Here is a 17,904-nt window from a genome sequence, read left to right on the forward strand (position 1 = left end):
CATGTCGTGTATTTCCTTGTTCCTGGGTGTCGCCTCTTTAACCGGGTCACATTTATTGTAGCAACGGCCCCTTAGCGACGGGCTCATGGAGACTGTGTGTCCGTGAGTGTGAAGGAATGCCAGGCTACACGGTGAACACACACCGAGGAGAACACACACACCGAGGTGGAATTGAAGCTTCACATCGATGAGAGTAACTGACTCACTTCACATCGGTGATTTGTGGTGAATATGGGATGTGGCAGCTCCTCGAACACCGCGGTCACACCGCTCACACGAGAGGGGCCGAAGAGAGACGAGGTAAGAGCCGAGTCACAAATTCAGTGTGTGCAGTTTAACACCAGTTCATTTTGTCCAACGATATCCAAGTACACGTTAACAGTAATTATTATGAATATAACAATTATTATTACTTTTAGATTACAGTTGTTTACAATTTGTGTGTGTAGCCCTTAATCTGTGTGCTACTAAATAAAAAAATTCAACAACTATTAAAATACTATTACATTTTTTATGAGAATATTCTTTACTTAGTCTCCATGTCTGAATCTGCACCATGTATGTTAACTATTTACAGGGCGTTCACTTAGTATTCTACTTTTTTAAAATACTTTTCATAGGCAATGACATTTTTGTTTTGTTTGTGAGTAGAAATTTTGGTTGTTAAAGAATAGTAGCTGTAAAATGTCATTAGACAATATTAAATTAAAAAAAACACTTTGAACGAAATATTCAGGTTCTCAAAAGTAAAAAAAGAAAAGAAAGTAAAAGACCTGGAAAAAATAATATACATTGTTTAGATTCAGAAGTTTGCCAAAATATGGAAACCAATTTATTTGGCTCATTTATAGGCCTTTGTTGACTTGTGTGCATGAAACTGATCAAAAACAGTCTCTTAATATTAAGAGGCTGATTTATTGATTGATTATGCAACCCCTTTACACCCCCCTAAAAACTCTTTAAATATTTAAATATTTTTGCAAACCATTAAGAATCTCCTCACTGTTCATATTCATATCAGGTAACAACACCTGAAAAAAAGTTTTGGTAAAGGTACAGCTGCATTATCAGCAAAACATGTAAGTGGTCTTATAAAAGTATTTGTTATTTAGGAGGTTAGATTTATATGATATTTGATATGTTTGTAAAAAAAACATAATTATATTGATCATATAATCATATAATAATCTGAATCTGCAAAGCAATATAGCTTAACTCCCAGCATGGGGACCTGTCATTTCCTCTATATAATAAAGACAAACATGCCAACAAATAAATCAAACAGAACATTTAAAAAAATACTCAAGAAGAATGTTTGAGTAAATGTACATTGTTACTTTTAACCATACAGTCTATGCTTTTCACACTTAAATATAAATTAGATTATCATCAGGTCATAGATTTTCACAATAATAACAGAATACAGTTTTCTGAATTTTGATTTATTTCCTCTTCATTCATATTGTACTCTGTCAGGATGAGACAGGAAGTAAACTTGGTAACCGTGGAGACTCGGCCGTGTCAAAGGGCACCACAGACAGTGGGGTGGTGATGGAGAACAAAGAGATCCCTGAGTTACCTGGAGCGATGCCCAGAAAACTCCCTCCTCTGATACCTGAGCGTGTTGGAGAAAGTGTCGCAGACACAATGACACAAGATGGTGGGTGTGTTCAACAAGTGTGTCTCACTGAAGAGAAAATCCACTGCACACATCTTAAGTGTCTCTATTTGATTGTGGCTAGGATTGCTGCAGCAGGATGGTACAATGCAGGAGCGGCAAAAGTCCAGTGAGATCCTGGAGGAGCTGCTGAATCAGGGCATCATCCCGGTGGGACAGAGCAGAGAGAGGAGCAGCGTCGCTGGAGAGGCCTACAGCATCATGGTGGGTACTGTGAGGGAAATCTTACAGGGTGGTGGAATTGAACCGAGTGATGTCTGAGTAGAAGTGTTTATTCTCAACACCAGAGGCATCAGGGCGACCAAAGAAGATGAGCTGGACAGAGAAATAACAAGTTAACAGCAGTATCTGCATATCTGAGCTGTTCTTTCACAAAAAAGTAGAGGCCACGTACTGTCATGCTTCATGTGGACTTACGCTGTTGGACAAATGTATCTAAACCTTAACTCATCTTGCCAAAAAACATTGTTGTGTCTTCCCTAAGGTTAGAGATATTATGTACCTTCATACAGTTGTTATATGTGATTTCCTAATTCAACCTTGGTTCCTACAATATACTGATACTGTATTTTACACAAATGTGGTCAATTTACATAATATTTTTCAGACTTTACTCTTACTTTACTTTAATCCTGGGTTAGAGAAGCCCTAAACTTTAAAAGACCTGTAATGTTAAGGTTGGGCCCTGTCTCCCTCTGCTGTTTGTGCGTGTGTGTGTGTTTGTGTCTGTGTCTGAGACAGCTGGATGACAGAGATGTGGTCAGGCAGAGGCCTGCGAGATTGGAGTCCCTGAAGGTCAAAAACGAGCAAAGTCCCCCCAGCAGAGAAGAGCTAGAGGAGAAGATGAGACTTGTTGAAGAGAGACGCAAGGTACAGTGTGGTCATGTGTGTGTGTGTGTGTGTGTGTGTGTGTGTGTGTTTGTGCTAACCTTTTGTCTTTAAATTTTACTACTCCTCCCTTTCAGTCAAGGGAAGACGAGCTCAAGACGCGTTTAAGGACCAAGTCTGCGCGTGTCCGTGTCCCTGCCACTGTCAGTGCAGCAGAAGATGAAGACACATCCCTCACACCTGTGACACCCCTCACCTTTGACCCCACACCGAATCCACTGTTGCTCACGTCCGAGGGAAGAGAGTGTGTAAGAGAGGCTGGAGGTGATGACAGAGAGAATGAAAAAGGAATGGGAGTAGAGAATAGAGCAGAGAGAGAGGGGCGTGGAGATGACAGAGGGGAAGGTGCAGAGCAGGCGAGTGAGAACAGTGATGATGATGATGATGATGATGATGATGATGATGAAGAGGAGGAGTTGAACCAGGTGGTGGAGCTCCAGGCGGGGCAGCTCCTCACAGCCTCAGGGGAGCTGGAGTGTGATTCCACTTTTCAACATGTCGAAGACAAAGAGGAGAAATTTTAAATGATCACATGAATGAGCCAATAATCAGCACTAAGACAAAGGAAGCCAAAATGATTCCTTTTGCACATAAGGAAGGTAAAGATAGAAAATATTAAGTACAGTCAATGTTGTTTGGAGATAAATTGAAAGATGTAATAAAGCTGTGATTAGACAGATAAATTATTCTGATGTCAATGTGAATATCTAGCATCATTTCCACTGCAGGGAAGCACATCAGCTCGTAAATCGTTGTAATATCTTTGCTCATTGATAAGCACAAAGGAATATGAGGGTTTTCTTTTCTAATGCAGTGTTATTAAACTTTAATAAACATGACCAAGGTTTAATGCTCTTGCCAACATACCAAAATAAATTTTGTATTTTATTATAATCGTGGAAAAAGAATATTATCAAGTGCAATTTAGCATGTAAATGGTGAACTTTGGGCAGCTGGACACAAGATGGAGCTGTCTCAGTGGGATGAAGTTGTGTTAACCTCTCACTGGTCTTTAAAAAGACAAGGTGTATAGAGATTTGGTGACAGGTGAGGATGTGCCTTTTGAAATTAAGTGTAAGATGATGTTGTTAATAATCAATAAAGTTCACATTTTTCTCCCGGAGTTTTGTTGTTGTGATATAAGGGTGTGTGTGTGTGTGTGTGTGTGTACCAGTGATTAGTCTGCATCCAAAAGTATAAAACTTCATCATTAAATTGACTCATCCTTCAGGGTAAAATGTATCTTTTAGATTTGTTGATATATATGAGAGGTTGGGGGGTGTGTAACCTTGGTGTGACCATGCTGTGGGTATTCAGCTGTTCTAGTGACCTTTGACCTTTCATTTTTCCTGCATGACAGGTGTGTGCTACGGCCACATGAGTTAAAGTTAAAGCACTGACTACAACCTTTGTCTCGATTGTCCTGGGGGAAAAACAGTTTTGTATTTGAAAATACAACATTTTGATATTTGTATTCATTTAGAAACAGGTCCAGCAAACATGGGAGCCACATTTGATTGCAGACACATTTATCCTCCAAGATAATCCTTGTGTGTAATCTGTAACTATCATTTTACGTATTTCTAAAACAAAAAGTCTGATTAAAGTTTAAAATGTGCCCCAGACTGTTATTGTTTAAAAATATAAGAGGAATCAGATGAGTCAACATGTTGCTCATGAGCAGGGACAACAGGGCGATGCAACTTGAGCGGATCCCCATTGTGGAGCCTGTGAAACTGGATATCGGTCCTCCCTCTCATGACTCCAGTCAGACTCTAACCGGCGTGTGGCTGCATTAATAAAATAGTGAGCAAACAGAGACGCTGCAGAAAGACGCTCTATCAGGTTGCATTTCATTGTGATCTTCAGTGACGAGTAAGAGAGGATTTATATAGAGACCCTTTCGTGATACAGATTTTGGTTGTAGTTATCAACCTACACAGAGCACATCGGAACAGATGTAACTTCATTAGCATGGTATGCTGGACGACACCTAACTATGTTCCCACTGTGAATGTGTCAGCATGTGTTGTACGCAGTGACAGGATATAGGCCAAGATGCTCACAGAAGCGAAGCGGCCATAAATGATTCACAGCAGGGTTCCCTCTCACATTACTGGAGGTGAATGACTTCGTCCTGGCTGCTCAAAGGGAGATCCAGAGATCCATCCGTCAGGAGGCCAAACAGCACATCAGTTATTTTAATCACTCGTGCTCAGAGACATTGTTGAAATTATTTATAATTATTTATTATTTATAATCATTTAGTAGAATTATAAGTTACATATATGATTTTTAGATATGATCGAGATTCTGTACTGGACAGAGTGGAAGCCATGCACGATGGACACAGAAACTTGCCAAAACTTTTGTCAACCCCCCACATGTGAAGGCCGATCCTTCCAGCAGAGTCCCAGTGCTGCACCTGTCTGTCTGCTGCTGCTGTTGTAATGTGTCCGTCCCTGGGGCTGTGTTCAGTCCCTGACCGGCTGTTTATATAGGAGACCTAATCCACGCAGGCCTAGAGACACGAGGGACAGGCCTTTTTCAACAGTCCACTTCGGATTTACATTTTATCTCACCAAAGAGAGAAAAGACTATAAATAATAATATTGATAACAAATAACAAACTTGAGTTCTGCAGCACTTATGGAAACAAGAGTAATAAAGTGTTTTACAAAATACATGGGTATAAAATAATAAAAAACAAGTCCGTTAAAAGAGTTTGTAAAAGTGTTTCAGAGTTTGTAAAAGTGTTTTGAATTTTGTAAATTTGTTTTCTAAAATGTAATTTTTTTTTCTAAAATGTAAATTTTTTTTCTAAAATGTAAATTTGTTTGAGCATTTGTAAAAGTGTTTCAGTTTTTGTAATTTTGTTTTGCACTTACCAGCCACCATACTAGACCATACTGATGTATAAAAGTTATTACATGAATCTTTAAATCAACCCTCAATGTAACTGGCAGCTAATGAATACTCATTCGGTTTGTATTTATGGGCTAATCAGTGAAATTCACAACATATTCATCCCCCCTCCTCTCAGTCTTCACCACATCAGATTCATTCTTTCCTGATCATTGAATTAAACTTATTCTAGTAAAAAATGGCCTTTCTTCCTCCTCACTGAGTGATTTCGTGTGTGTGTGTGTGTGTGTGTGTGTGTGTGTGTGTGTGTGTGTGCGTGTGCGTGTGCGTGTGCGTGTGTGTGTCACGCTGTTGCAGGCTCCACAGCTGTTTGTGCGCGCCGGTGGGCGGGCAGAGATGGACTGAAAGTTGGGTGGAGTTTGGAGCAAAGCGCTTTTAGGAATGGGTCCCACAGCTATTTAGTTAGACAGCAGAGTTACCAAGAAGAGCTGGAAACACCTGACGGTCTCTTTGGGGACGATCCGCTCCACATAACTCTCCTCTCCACTGTCGGAAGATAAATCTACCTCCAGGCTTCATCTGTGTCTCGTTTTTCGTTTCGTTTTCTCTTCTGATAAATACAAAAAAAGTTACAGAGCCAAGCTGATCTCTCGCTTCTCTTCCCTTCATCCAAAGATTTGCTGATAAGGAGACATTGCACTATACATTTAATTTTTTACCTGTTTCTTATTTATTGTATTTTTTGCACTAACAATGCACACCACGCAAAAGGACACGACCTACACGAAGATTTTTGTCGGGGGTCTTCCCTACCACACCACGGATTCAAGTCTCAGGAAATATTTCGAGGTGTTCGGGGAGATTGAAGAGGCTGTGGTCATCACCGACAGACAGACCGGCAAGTCGAGGGGTTATGGATTCGTGAGTATCACTTCAAAACAAGTTTGATGTGCTTAAACCAAATTGTTCAACATTTTACGCACAGGGCTCTTGGCACTGTGCGTCTTTGGCAAAGCGCGCGTTAGTATCTCTCCCCTCACTTCATCATAGCTATGCTTCACGTATTTGCAGTCATGGGTGTTTATGTTAAGATAAGCAAGGCACCGTTTGAAATTTGTCATCGGTTTCTGTCACAATCACCGACTTGTGGCGAGCTGGTAATCGCCACTGACACTTCCGTGGAGTTGAAGTGAGCTGGCCCTCGCTGCACTGACAGCTCCAGAAAAACCTCACGGTGATTCGTTGTTGATATGACAGAGGCAGTTTTCTCAAGAGTTTCATCATCTCATTTCAGAGGCTGTTTACAACGCTTGGGAAATATTTCTGCTCCAACTTGTCATGAAACTATTTCAGACGCAGATGTAGAGGCGTAAAATACCAGCTGCTCTGTCAGTCTCTCTCTGTTAGCGACACTTTAGTACCTTTACTTGTGCATCGATATAAATGAAGCAAGACTATTCAAAGATTTTTTCCTTTTCGAAGATCATTGGATCATATTTGAGAACTGAATTTGGCATAAGTGTGTAGTCACCACCAGATAGCACCAATTTGTATGTTGCAACCAAAGCCTGAGGTAAACGTCTCATTACATCATCTTCCCATACTTGCTTTTGTTGCAGAAGTGTGTAAGAAGTAGAGAGAGTGTGCGGTAGAAAGAGACACAGTGAATCTCTCTGAGTGGAGCAATAAAGTTTGTAATTGGAGCGACACTGGAGCCATGTTCAGTCTCAGTCAGGCTCCCACTGCTGATAGTTTCAACACATCCACATGAGGGTGATGGATGTGTGTGCACTGCCAGACACTCACTGGTGTTAATGATGGCCACACACACACACACACACACACACACACACACACACCACACACACACACACACACACACACACACAGTAAGAGATAACAGAAGTTGAACACACCCTCATATACATAATGTTTTCTACCTTTGTTTTAAACACACGTCTGGTCACTTTAAGAGGCCTCAGTCTTTATTCGTCACCATATTCACTGCTGCCATGGCAACCTGTTGCTTCAGAAGGTCTGCAGAAAAAATATGAAAATATCAACTTTACTTTAAATATGTACCTCAATAATCTTTATCTTTTCCATCCTGTGCATGTATGTGCCTCCTTTCTCTGCCAGGTGACGATGGCGGATCGCTCGGCTGCAGACCGGGCCTGCAAGGACCCCAACCCGATCATTGACGGCAGGAAGGCCAATGTCAACCTGGCCTATCTGGGAGCCAAGCCTCGAGTGATGCAGCCAGGTAAAGACTCCTCAATGAGGATCGAAACATGAAGTTGTATTTTCAGCCAGAATTCAACATGACATGGGCAGATATGGTTGTTTTGTTGACCTCATGTTTGAATTCTCAACACAGCAAGCACCATGTGTTTGGAATCAGTAGTTGGTTTTATTAGCAAAGCAGCAAACAAGAAAATCAAGCCAATCCTTTCTGATTTTCACCTGAGGGTTAGTTTGATTTTCAGGCTTTCTGCAGATGTTAAGACATGTTCGGTGGTTATGATGTCATCAATTGAGGAGCATTTCAGTGACACGTTTATTTTGTTCCCTCTGTTTCGCAGGTTTTACCTTTGGTGTTCCCCAAATCCACCCTGCGTTCATCCAAAGGCCTTATGGGTAAGTATTCATAGGACTAAAGAATGTAGAGCTGCTCTTTGCTCGTATAGAGACACAATTTGAAAGTAATTCAAACATGTTCTGATTTCATCTTTTCTGTGTGATAATTGTTACTATTGGTCTGATATTTGTTTTGTTTTTCTCCAGTATTAATAATTGCTGATAATTAATGGTGAACTTTAAGTCGTATGTGTCTCTGCATCACTGTTTAAGTCAGCCAGTCAAACTGCCTTTTCTAGGTTTGCCTGTTTCTGGAAATATGTGTGTGTGTGTGTGTGTGTGTGTGTGTGTGTGTGTGTGTGTGTGTGTGTACTTATACCTTTGTGAGGACCACTTTAGGCATAGCTCTTACAGAGTGAGGACATTTTGGGAAAGTGAGGACATTTTGGGCCTCAATTTTTTTAATGGACTGTTTGAGGGTTAAGACTTACTTTTAAGGTTAGGTTTAGAATTAGGTTATGGTTAGGCATTTAGTTGTGATAGTAAAGGTTAGGGTTAGAATTAGGGTTGGTTTAGGGGTAGGCAAATTCATCTTTGTGCATTTGTTAACAGGCCTATTGACTCTGAGAGTCGTTGTAGGGATGTTGTTGGTGTTGTGTTTGAAAGGATGTGAGTGGATGGGTAGCTCAGTGGTGGGGACGCCGTGCACCCCAACCGAGAGGGGCGGTGCAGAGCAAGGCAGCGAGAAGCACCACCTCCCTCTCTCCCTCTTATTAAGATAAAATTCATAGATAAATTAGTTCAAGCATAAACCTAATCCCAAAGGTTGTCACAGGTATCATTCGTATGATCAGACAAACACACATAAAAAGGTGTGGCATATAAATATAATCCACCAAAACACAAATCAATGGCTCAACTGGGTTAGGCATTTAGTTGTGATGGTTAATGTTAGGGTAAGGGGCTTAGGAATGCACTATGCCAATACGTGTCCTCACTAAGATAGAAGTACAAGAATGTGTGTCTGTGTCTGTGTGTGTGTGTGTGTCTGTGTCTGTCTGTGTGCTGAGTGGACACTGATGGAAACTTCCAGCCTGACTCAATGTTATCTATCTTTCTCTGGTCCGACAGGCTCGCTCTCGGTTAAGCTAACTGCTGCTGGTTTGTGGAATAGTTCTGCGAACATAGTCACAGATCAGAGAAAAGGAATTACCTGTAGACTCAAACACACACAAACAAGCTCTGACAATGGTGATTATAGATGCATGTACGTGGGTTTCATTTGACTTTTTATTTTATTTGAATAGAGCCTAGAGCTTTGTGTGCAGTTATGAAGTGGTGTTGTCAGCCCAACAGTGTGCTTTCTTACGACAAAAAAAAAAAGATTGAATTTTTGGGGTGTTCTTTTTCTTTTTTGTGGAAGCGTGTTAACTTTGCCAAGAAAGAGCAAAGTTGTTTTTATTTATTATTTATTGCTTTTAACTTGTGGTTGACTTGTTTTGTTTAATGGGATGTGTTATTTCCCGTGTGTTATTATGGCTGTTGGAGTGAGTGCTGACTTTTCTATGTGGAATTTCTTTTTTTTTCACCCTCCTTTACCCCTTCACTGTCTCCACTCAACTCCTTTACCTTCAGAATAACAGAACCCATCACTGCCTGTGTGTGTGTGGTGTGTGTGTGTGTGCCTATAGCATCTTCTCGATGTTTCTGGTAGTTTGTTACATTAACACAATACACAATTTGCGAGAGACAAATTCAACACGTCTGGTTCTGTCAACTCATTACAACTCTCTCTCTCTCTCTTCCGTTCACCACACAAATATCGGAGACTTGTGGTCATGTAGTACCACCAGAAATGTGGATGTTTTGAAAATGAATGAGAAGGCTATCATTTAGAATGTGCGCTTCATGTTTGTGTGTGTGTGTGTGTGTGTCTGTTCACAAGCACACTCATTTTCAGCTCAGCTCAGCGCACCAAAGTCTCCAATGTGACACAAACAAATGTCTGGATCTCTCTCTCTCTCTCTCTCTCTCTCTCTCTCTCTCTCTCTCTCTCTCTCTCTCTCTCTCTCTTTTTCTCTCTCAGCGAGCTTTCGTCACATGGGCTTGTGGTGTTAAGGAAAACAAGCGCACCCATTGTGCCACACAAAGCCCCGAATGCTGATGCTGCAGTCGCATGAAGCTCAACGTTGTGTGTGTGTGTCTGTGCATTGGTGGGGGGGGGGGGGTCCAGTTATGGTGCAGAGCTATCTGTCCCTGTCATGTAAAAGCAGAGTCAAGCCATTTAAACCGGGTCAGAGTGGGTGTTTCAGGGGCCAAATAAATGTTCTTACACATAGACACGTACACAAACCATCTCATCTGAACCTGAACCTGTTGCTTAGTCTTTCACACATGCTAAAAATGCTGCGTTCAAATATACAGCTTCATTATAGGTATATAAAGGTTCATTACTGATAAAGGCTGATTTGAGGACAGAGTGTAATACGTGCAGGACAGCTTTTGAGAGTAAGAACGGAATTGTGAATTCAGTAATTAGTTAATTATCAATCAAATTTTATTTGTCTGACCCATATTCACAAATCACAATTTGCCTCATCGGGCTTAACAAGGTGTGACATCCTCTGCCCTTAACCCCCATTGACCGAACCTTTTAACTTGGAAATAAATGTATAAAACCTCAGAGAGAGTCACGAGGGATCCTGATTCATCACTTTGTTGATGGAAAGAAAACTTTTTTTCAAAGTTAGTTAGTTCATACTTATTATTATTATTTAACTTCCCAACTTACTTTATCAAAGTAACTTTCTATGTGAGGTTGATGAATCAGGCCGTGTGAAACTAGGCGCCAGATCCATCTGTGACTCCGTCATCATAATAAAAGTCTCATGAGTGACTCTATCAAAGCAGGACAGGTTTGTACTTAAACCCTCTTACCCCATCATACATTTGTACTTGTGTCCTGTTCCCTAAGTGGACGGCATGCACGATGGAAGAGAAACTTTATTTAGCCGTGAACTTTAACGACCTCTTGGTTGCGTGAACATGAACATGGCATTCCTGGAAAGACACACACACAGTAGGACACACTGTAGGCAACAGCGTAGCTTCAGAAAACAACCAGAGTTAATGTGATATTTTGCTTTTTAATGACTATCTCTAAGGAAAAGATGGTTTGTACTAGTGAGCCACATTAGATCCTTCATCCAGAGCTTTGCTTCTCATTGGTAAAACCCTGATCTTTCTATGTCATGCACACATGGATGTGTCTGCATGTTAGTCTGTGACATTGGCGATGAGAAATGAGAGACAAGCAAAGGTTCAACCTAGATATACACAGTGTCTGATTTCATGTTCACATGCCACTGGACGTCCTTTTAAAGTGTTACACATTTTAAACATAGTTACATTCCGAGCTGCAGCCTCTACAGTTGGTCAAAATTATGCAACTGAACAGATGTTTCTTTAATTCCATGAGACTTATTAAATCACCATAAAACATGTTGTACAATCCACAGGCAGCTAGTTTCTGGGCTATAAAAGACATGTATCAGGCTTTTATGAATTTACTCAAGAGCACAGGCAGAACACAAGCCAAAGGCAAGATGACACTATAACATGATATGTAATATTTTTATTTATTAACAAAATTAAATTCTTAAAATCATAGACTTGTGATTTTGCAGCATCACCTGTAAAAGCTTTGTGAATAATAGGATTTGTTTGCCATCACTCACAGTCCTCTGATGTTTCAGCGAGAGTAAAAATTTAATTTATTTTTACTATAATATAAGAAGTTAACCGTATTTCTCAACAAGCCTATTTTAAGTCAATCTCTGAGCCGTTCAGCGATGGACTGACAACAAATTATCCTCTGGAAGCAATGGCCAACTTCTATTGGGGACAGAGTCAAAAGATTATTCACAAACAGCATCATTTGTTTTAGGTGTGTTAGGCCCAGAAGATATTTTGGCTAATTGAATGCAGATAAATTAAAAAGTCCTTAGCCGATGCATTTTGGTCGGAGTGTGGTCGAAAGCGGGCAACCAACGCCTGCTCAAACGTGACTGGTCAAATCAGAAAGACTTCAAACTCCCAAATCTACAGATTGTGCATATTCACATGTAGAATCTGTGTCTTTAGAGATTCATTGTGTCATTTTACTAGCCCATCAGACATTGTTTGTCATCAGCCTCCAATTTTTCCTCCTTGTTTGCTGGGAGCGATTTATTCAGTGCTCATTCCAGATAACAGCCTGTGAAAGTCTCCCATGCACCGCAGTGTGTGTGTGTGTGTGCATGTGGAAGTCTCTTCCTCAGCCAGTTTTAGAGATGGCGTCCAGTGAAATTGTCTTGGAAACCTGCCTCACCCTGCTGAGTCTCATTAGTGTGGGTTTCAAAGAAGACATGTGGCGTCACATGATGATAAAAAATTATGCTTCTGAGGATTTTCACAAAATGTGTGTGTGTGTGTGTGTGTGTGTGTGTGTGGCAGTGAAACCATCGTACCCTTATGTAAAAGCCACACCACTCGCCCTCTCCCTCACTTTAAACTTTCCCCTTTTCCTTCTTCTGTCTTTTCAGTTGAGTGATTGAGTGTGTTCCCTTGTTGTCGTCCTGTTTGTACTCAGTATAGTCAAATCGGACTTTTTTTTTTTTTACATATTTCCTTCTCTGTGACGCCTCACTGTTGTTCTGTTTTTCCTGTTTTTCTCTGGCCCCACTTGTTTTGGGTTGAGATGTGGATTGGATTGGATAATGGCGTGCTGACAATAGGGTTGCCACGATAGATCCCGCAACATTTTTACCGCACCTTCCTCTTCTCTCCCCATTCAGACTCTAAAAGCAACCACCCGATGTTCACTTACGCAAACTCACGTGGTTTCTCAGATTCTCTCCCAGCAGAATTTTGAGCGTTCAGACAGTTACGCAGCTTTTGTTTTTGAGTCTTGTGCAACAGATAACGAATAGTTTCCATTGGTCTGCCAAGGCTGGTGCTTCTCAAATTGACTTTATTTTCTCTCTGACGTGGAGGGGGGACTTTCTCTTTGCTAAATCAAACACTCAAATTCTCATGAGATTAAAGCTCTCAGGTTTTTTTCCTCTACGGCCAAAAGCTCCCCTCACTCTCGCTGTCCAATCAAGTTTACAGACCTTATAGAATCTGTTTGTGGAGGGTGGCAGGATAAGGCTATGTCACGGACGGTAGAATGTGCTCATTGTCCATAATTGTTTATTTAATTGAAACATCCCTCTGGGTGCGGAGCCTCGTCCCGGCTCCCTCCCCCCCACTGCCTCCCCCTCGGCTCTTTGTCCCGATACAGAGGGGGAAATGGCCAGCAGCGTCCCTTTTTGAAAACTGTCCAGCTGTCAAAGTGGCAGTGACATTTTCACAATGCTTCCCCTGGGTTCATCTCCTCTGTCTGCGCCCCCCCGTGCGCCCCCCCCCCCCCCCCCCCCCCCCCCCCAGCAGCGTAAGCCCCTGCCCCTCCCTCCAGCAGACGGAGAGGACGGCACCACGGCCAAATCCACATGTGACCCGCTGATGGGCTGCAGGTTAAACATCCCAACCTCCCCCCTCCTCTCTGGATCTGTCTCCACACCACAAACTGACCCAAGCAGACAACACGGGATCTGTTTCCCATGTTATAGCTCATAGAGAAAATTATTTCACTACTTTCTCAATGTGATCATACAGATGTGGACCTCTCAGAACATTTGAAAGGTTCAATTAGCAGCCTCTGGGTGATCTAAGTTTACCTCACCTTCCAGTTTTGTTTTCACAGAGAATTCTATTTTGGCAACCCTATATTGTTCTAATCCCTACTAGCAGGCCTTTCCTTGGTGTTCTTGACTGTTGGATTGGACTGGGGCTGGGTGGTGGGAGGGCGCTTGGCCGCAGTGTGATGGATTTGGGTTTCAGGGTGTTTGTTGGGGGGTCTTATTCTCACGTTTGATGTGTGATGATGAATCAAATTAAACCCTGATGTATGTGTTTGTCCCACAGCATCCCAGCTCACTACATGTACCCTCAGGCCTTTGTGCAGCCTAGTGTGGTCATCCCTCATGTGCAGCCCACAGCCACTGCGCCTGCCACCGCTTCCTCCCCTTACATTGACTACACCGGAGCAGCCTATGCGCAGTATTCTGCTGCGGCCGCCAGCGCCGCAGCTGCTGCTGCCGCGTACGAGCAGTATCCCTACGCCGCATCCCCTGCAGCCGCAGGTTACGTGGCCACCACCGGCTACGGCTATGCAGTCCAGCAGCCTTTAGCCACCGCCGCCCCAGGCTCGGCCGCCGCCGCAGCTGCGGCCTTTGGTCAGTACCAGCCTCAGCAGCTGCAAGCCGACCGAATGCAATAGCAGCCACTGCAACCACTGGACATGCAGCGAGAGGGGGCCCGTCCCCTGCCACAGCTGACGGGTCAGGAGACGAAGCGAAGGAGGAAGGTAGAGGGAGTGGCTTTAAGGGCGGACGTGTCAGCAACTCAGAGGCAGAGTTGCTTTAAAAAGGTGGCGATGAAGATGATGGTGGTGATGATGAGGGTGGTGGTAGTGATGATGATGATGATGATGTTGGTGATGATGATGGTGAGGTGGGAACTTTATACGCTAACGTTCCAACTTGCTGTGCTTCAACCAAAAAAAATTTGAAAATGAAAAAAATTTGCAGAACAAATAATGGAAGGTGATTTACTTTTATAGTTATCGTTATTACTATGATTATGATTATTATTATTATTATTATTATTATTATTATTATCATTACAATTATCATTGTAGTAGAGTACCTATTTCTATAGAAGAAATGCAGGAACTAATCCCTGTGGTTGGTATAGGTGTTCAACTAAGCCGTAAAGTCCTATTGCTGTCTTTAACGTTAGTGTAGGAAACTGTTCTCTTGGTTATTTGATGCCCTCGTAACATTTATATTTATTACTGTTATTATTACACATTGAGGGCTTCTTGTTCTTATTGTCTTTTCAAGTGTATTTTTTGGAGTTAATATTTTCTGATAATCAGGGAAATGGAACCGTTTCCAGCGTGTTAGCTATTATTATGTGATGACCTCTGTCAGGAAGTCTAGGAGTCGTAACATGTTGTGTCAGACATTTGAAGAACTATCTTTTTATCTTCCTGATGCTGAATGTCCCTTTTTTTTACTCTGTGTCTCGACCTCCTGATCTATGCAAAGAAAACAAATCACCAGGAGACAAAAAAAACAAAGAAAAGACACAAAAAAAATGAAAAAGTCATCAACTCTGACTTGACTCTTGGACTAACAGGGGACCTGGCAAACCAAACAAAGGCACTGACAACAGGAGAGAGAGGTCCACAGCGGCTTCAGACAATGAGAAACACTAAATCAGTCGCTTTTTCCACATGTTTCACTCACACGTACTCCGAGAGTTGCACACATAGCAGTCGAAAAAAGACAAAGGCGACACAGTGGTGTTTCTCTCTGGCTCCGGGATAGATGGACAGAAAGAAAAAGAGAAAGAAAGGAAAGAAAGAGGGAGAGCGAGCAGCTGCTGGTGGGGGTGGACAGAGCCGCCGCTCCAGCGCCACACAGACGGATCACTCTGGAAAGAACGCATCACTTGTGCTCGTTTGTTGAGCTGTCACATTTTAATCCCCCGGCCGGAGCCCATTTGGGAACCAACTTTACACCCCTCCACCACTCGCCCCTCCACCCGACACAGTACCCCACAGTGGAGCCCCCCTCACCCCCCCCTGCCATTCAGCCCTGCCGCCGTCAGCACTTCCACCTCTGTGCTGCTGTGGCCCGGTGTCAGGTACACACTCACAAAACACACACACTTTTCACCAAAATCCCAACAACAACTGGCCTGCCTCATGTCTGTCAAGAACTAGGTGGAGAGGACAAGGGGGGGGGGGTTACTCTCTGACGTTGTGTCTGTGTGCCTTACGTTTTTTTTTCTGCTATTTAAGAGAAAAGAAAAGCTGAAAAAGAAGCGATAAATCTACTATTTAAGATATTTATTTTTGAGGGTTGACGATGTTGACGCTCTGAGAGTAGACACTTAGTGGCGGTACTGTATTAATAATATGACTATGTACTCATCTCAAGGCATATATAAGTTATTGATTAGTTTTAGTAATATTATTATTATTATAATTATTATTAACATACTCAACCAAAAATGTTGATGTAGGACTTATTTAAGATACTGTTATGTGCACTGTACTTTTATTTTCTATCTTTTTCTGATTCTTTAGAACATGACATTAAATATTAGCTTAATGCCTTTTGTATGGAAGAACTTTATTTAAAATGCAGGCCTGTTTGCATGCACATTGTACTCTGCCTCTTCTGTGTTTAGACAAAAGGAAAAAAAAAAATTTTTTGACAAAAACAAGCGAAAATGCTGCTTTCTCCACTAGAATGTATAGACGTCGTCAAGGTTTCAGTAGCCGTGCTTCTTTTTGCCTTAATATTCATCGAGATGGGCTATTTTACACTGTTGGGAATTTTTATACTTGAACTATTTCTTACAAGGGAAATATGAAAAAATAAATGACAAAAAAACTTTTGAAGAAAGCTTTTCATTGTCACTGGATGAAGGCATGTAAAGTGTTACTATTTAAATGCAAAGGTCCTGTTGATATAAAGAATTCAGAATTTCAACACCATTTAGTCAAAAATCAGAATAAAATGTTCTATATTTAAAAAAGCGTGGTGACATTTCTTTTCCATGAAGTCAATAATGAAGGTTACTTGAATTTCAACACATCCTATAAATACATCCTCATGCTGATGTTTCCTGGAAAGATTTTCATCTTGTTATATATTTCTATATATTTCCTTTGTGTCTATGTGCATCAGTATTTATCTTTGGTCACAGCTGCAAGCTGTCAAACACACCACACACCAGGTGCTCCTCCTCTCTGTGAAACCATCTTTCAGGGGCCGTTACTTGAAAACTAGTTCTCACATTACAGTCACACCCTCTGACAGTTTGCATGGGTACCACTGACGCATGATTAAGTCTCTCAGGACTCAATGTCTATCAATGATTCATCATCTCTAATCAATAAGTCATGCTAAAATGAGATTGCTCCAGTGGGTCTGTCTTATTCTGCTCAGCTCCAGGGATTATTTTTGGTCCCCGGTGAAATGTAACACTGTAGATGGGTGATCATGACACAGCAGGGAGGCAGCAAGGCCTTATGGGTGAAATCACCACCCATCCATGCTCATGATTTAAGGGTTGTTATTTTTTTGTTTTTTACTTGCTATTGACACAGGCCTGTGTTACTGCTCTGAAGAGACTTGAACAGGGGACAAGTTCTCAGCTGTCGTCAGTTAGAGATGTATCTCTGGTTCGAAAGTCAATATTTTGAGTTAAATTTAACTAGTGCTCATTGGATAACAATATAATTAGTTCAACCTTTGGGTTGCCAGGTTGTAACCTGACTGATCAAAATACTTCAGTGACTTATAAAAGGAGAATTCCACCACTTTTACACATCAAGATCAGTTCATTTATCATGAGGAGCATCACTCCATGATGACTTCATGGACATGTCCCAGTTGGAGATATGAGGGTTTTTCCAGCAGCAATGACATGTCCCCACTTTCCAAAAAGAATGACAACAGATCAGTGTCAACATATATTAACTTTTAGGCACATGTGAATGTTACTAAAATGATGAACACATTAATACTCCCTCTTTAAAATAAGATTGTAATTTATAAGTATATAATCAGTAACAGAATTAAAGGGGGTTTCAAGAGTATATGTACACATGCGTGAGTTCCATGTAGTATGAATTAGCGTCCGGCTGTGATCCCTTGCTGTGGCCTTGACCTTTAACAGAAAATCGATAGTGCAGGTCCTGACCACATTGCCAACAAATGTGCCAAGTTTCATCC

The 17,904-nt window shown here is 41.6% G+C and overlaps 2 protein-coding genes across 2 annotated transcripts; both read left to right on the top strand.

The window, feature by feature from the left end:
• Positions 1 to 6: 6 nt before the first annotated feature.
• Positions 7 to 3,693, top strand: stmnd1 (stathmin domain containing 1). Its single transcript, XM_020090710.2, has 5 exons — positions 7 to 300; positions 1,477 to 1,660; positions 1,743 to 1,882; positions 2,420 to 2,548; positions 2,644 to 3,693. The coding sequence occupies exons 1-5, from the start codon at positions 232 to 234 to the stop codon at positions 3,088 to 3,090; spliced, it is 969 nt and encodes a 322-aa protein (XP_019946269.2). The 5' UTR covers positions 7 to 231; the 3' UTR covers positions 3,091 to 3,693.
• A 2,136-nt stretch (positions 3,694 to 5,829) lies between these two features.
• rbm24a (RNA binding motif protein 24a) lies at positions 5,830 to 16,702 on the top strand. Its single transcript, XM_069516897.1, has 4 exons — positions 5,830 to 6,352; positions 7,571 to 7,694; positions 8,014 to 8,068; positions 14,015 to 16,702. Exons 1-4 carry the CDS (start codon positions 6,185 to 6,187, stop codon positions 14,367 to 14,369), a joined length of 702 nt encoding a protein of 233 aa, XP_069372998.1. The 5' UTR covers positions 5,830 to 6,184; the 3' UTR covers positions 14,370 to 16,702.
• Positions 16,703 to 17,904: the final 1,202 nt, after the last annotated feature.

Source organism: Paralichthys olivaceus, chromosome 20 (assembly GCF_024713975.1).
Source record: "Paralichthys olivaceus isolate ysfri-2021 chromosome 20, ASM2471397v2, whole genome shotgun sequence".
NCBI lineage: Eukaryota > Metazoa > Chordata > Actinopteri > Pleuronectiformes > Paralichthyidae > Paralichthys > Paralichthys olivaceus.

What these genes read in the sequence shown, in the direction of transcription:
- stmnd1 (XM_020090710.2), top strand. Translation starts at nt 232, where the DNA reads ATGGGATGTGGCAGCTCCTCGAACACCGCGGTCACACCGCTCACACGA. An exon ending in AGACACAATGACACAAGATG is followed by an intron (nt 1,661 to 1,742) that starts GTGGGTGTGTTC and finishes GATTGTGGCTAG; the next exon opens with GATTGCTGCAGCAGGATGGT. An exon ending in GAGAGGCCTACAGCATCATG is followed by an intron (nt 1,883 to 2,419) that starts GTGGGTACTGTG and finishes TGTCTGAGACAG; the next exon opens with CTGGATGACAGAGATGTGGT.
- rbm24a (XM_069516897.1), top strand. Translation starts at nt 6,185, where the DNA reads ATGCACACCACGCAAAAGGACACGACCTACACGAAGATTTTTGTCGGG. An exon ending in GCCTCGAGTGATGCAGCCAG is followed by an intron (nt 7,695 to 8,013) that starts GTAAAGACTCCT and finishes TCTGTTTCGCAG; the next exon opens with GTTTTACCTTTGGTGTTCCC. An exon ending in TTCATCCAAAGGCCTTATGG is followed by an intron (nt 8,069 to 14,014) that starts GTAAGTATTCAT and finishes TTTGTCCCACAG; the next exon opens with CATCCCAGCTCACTACATGT.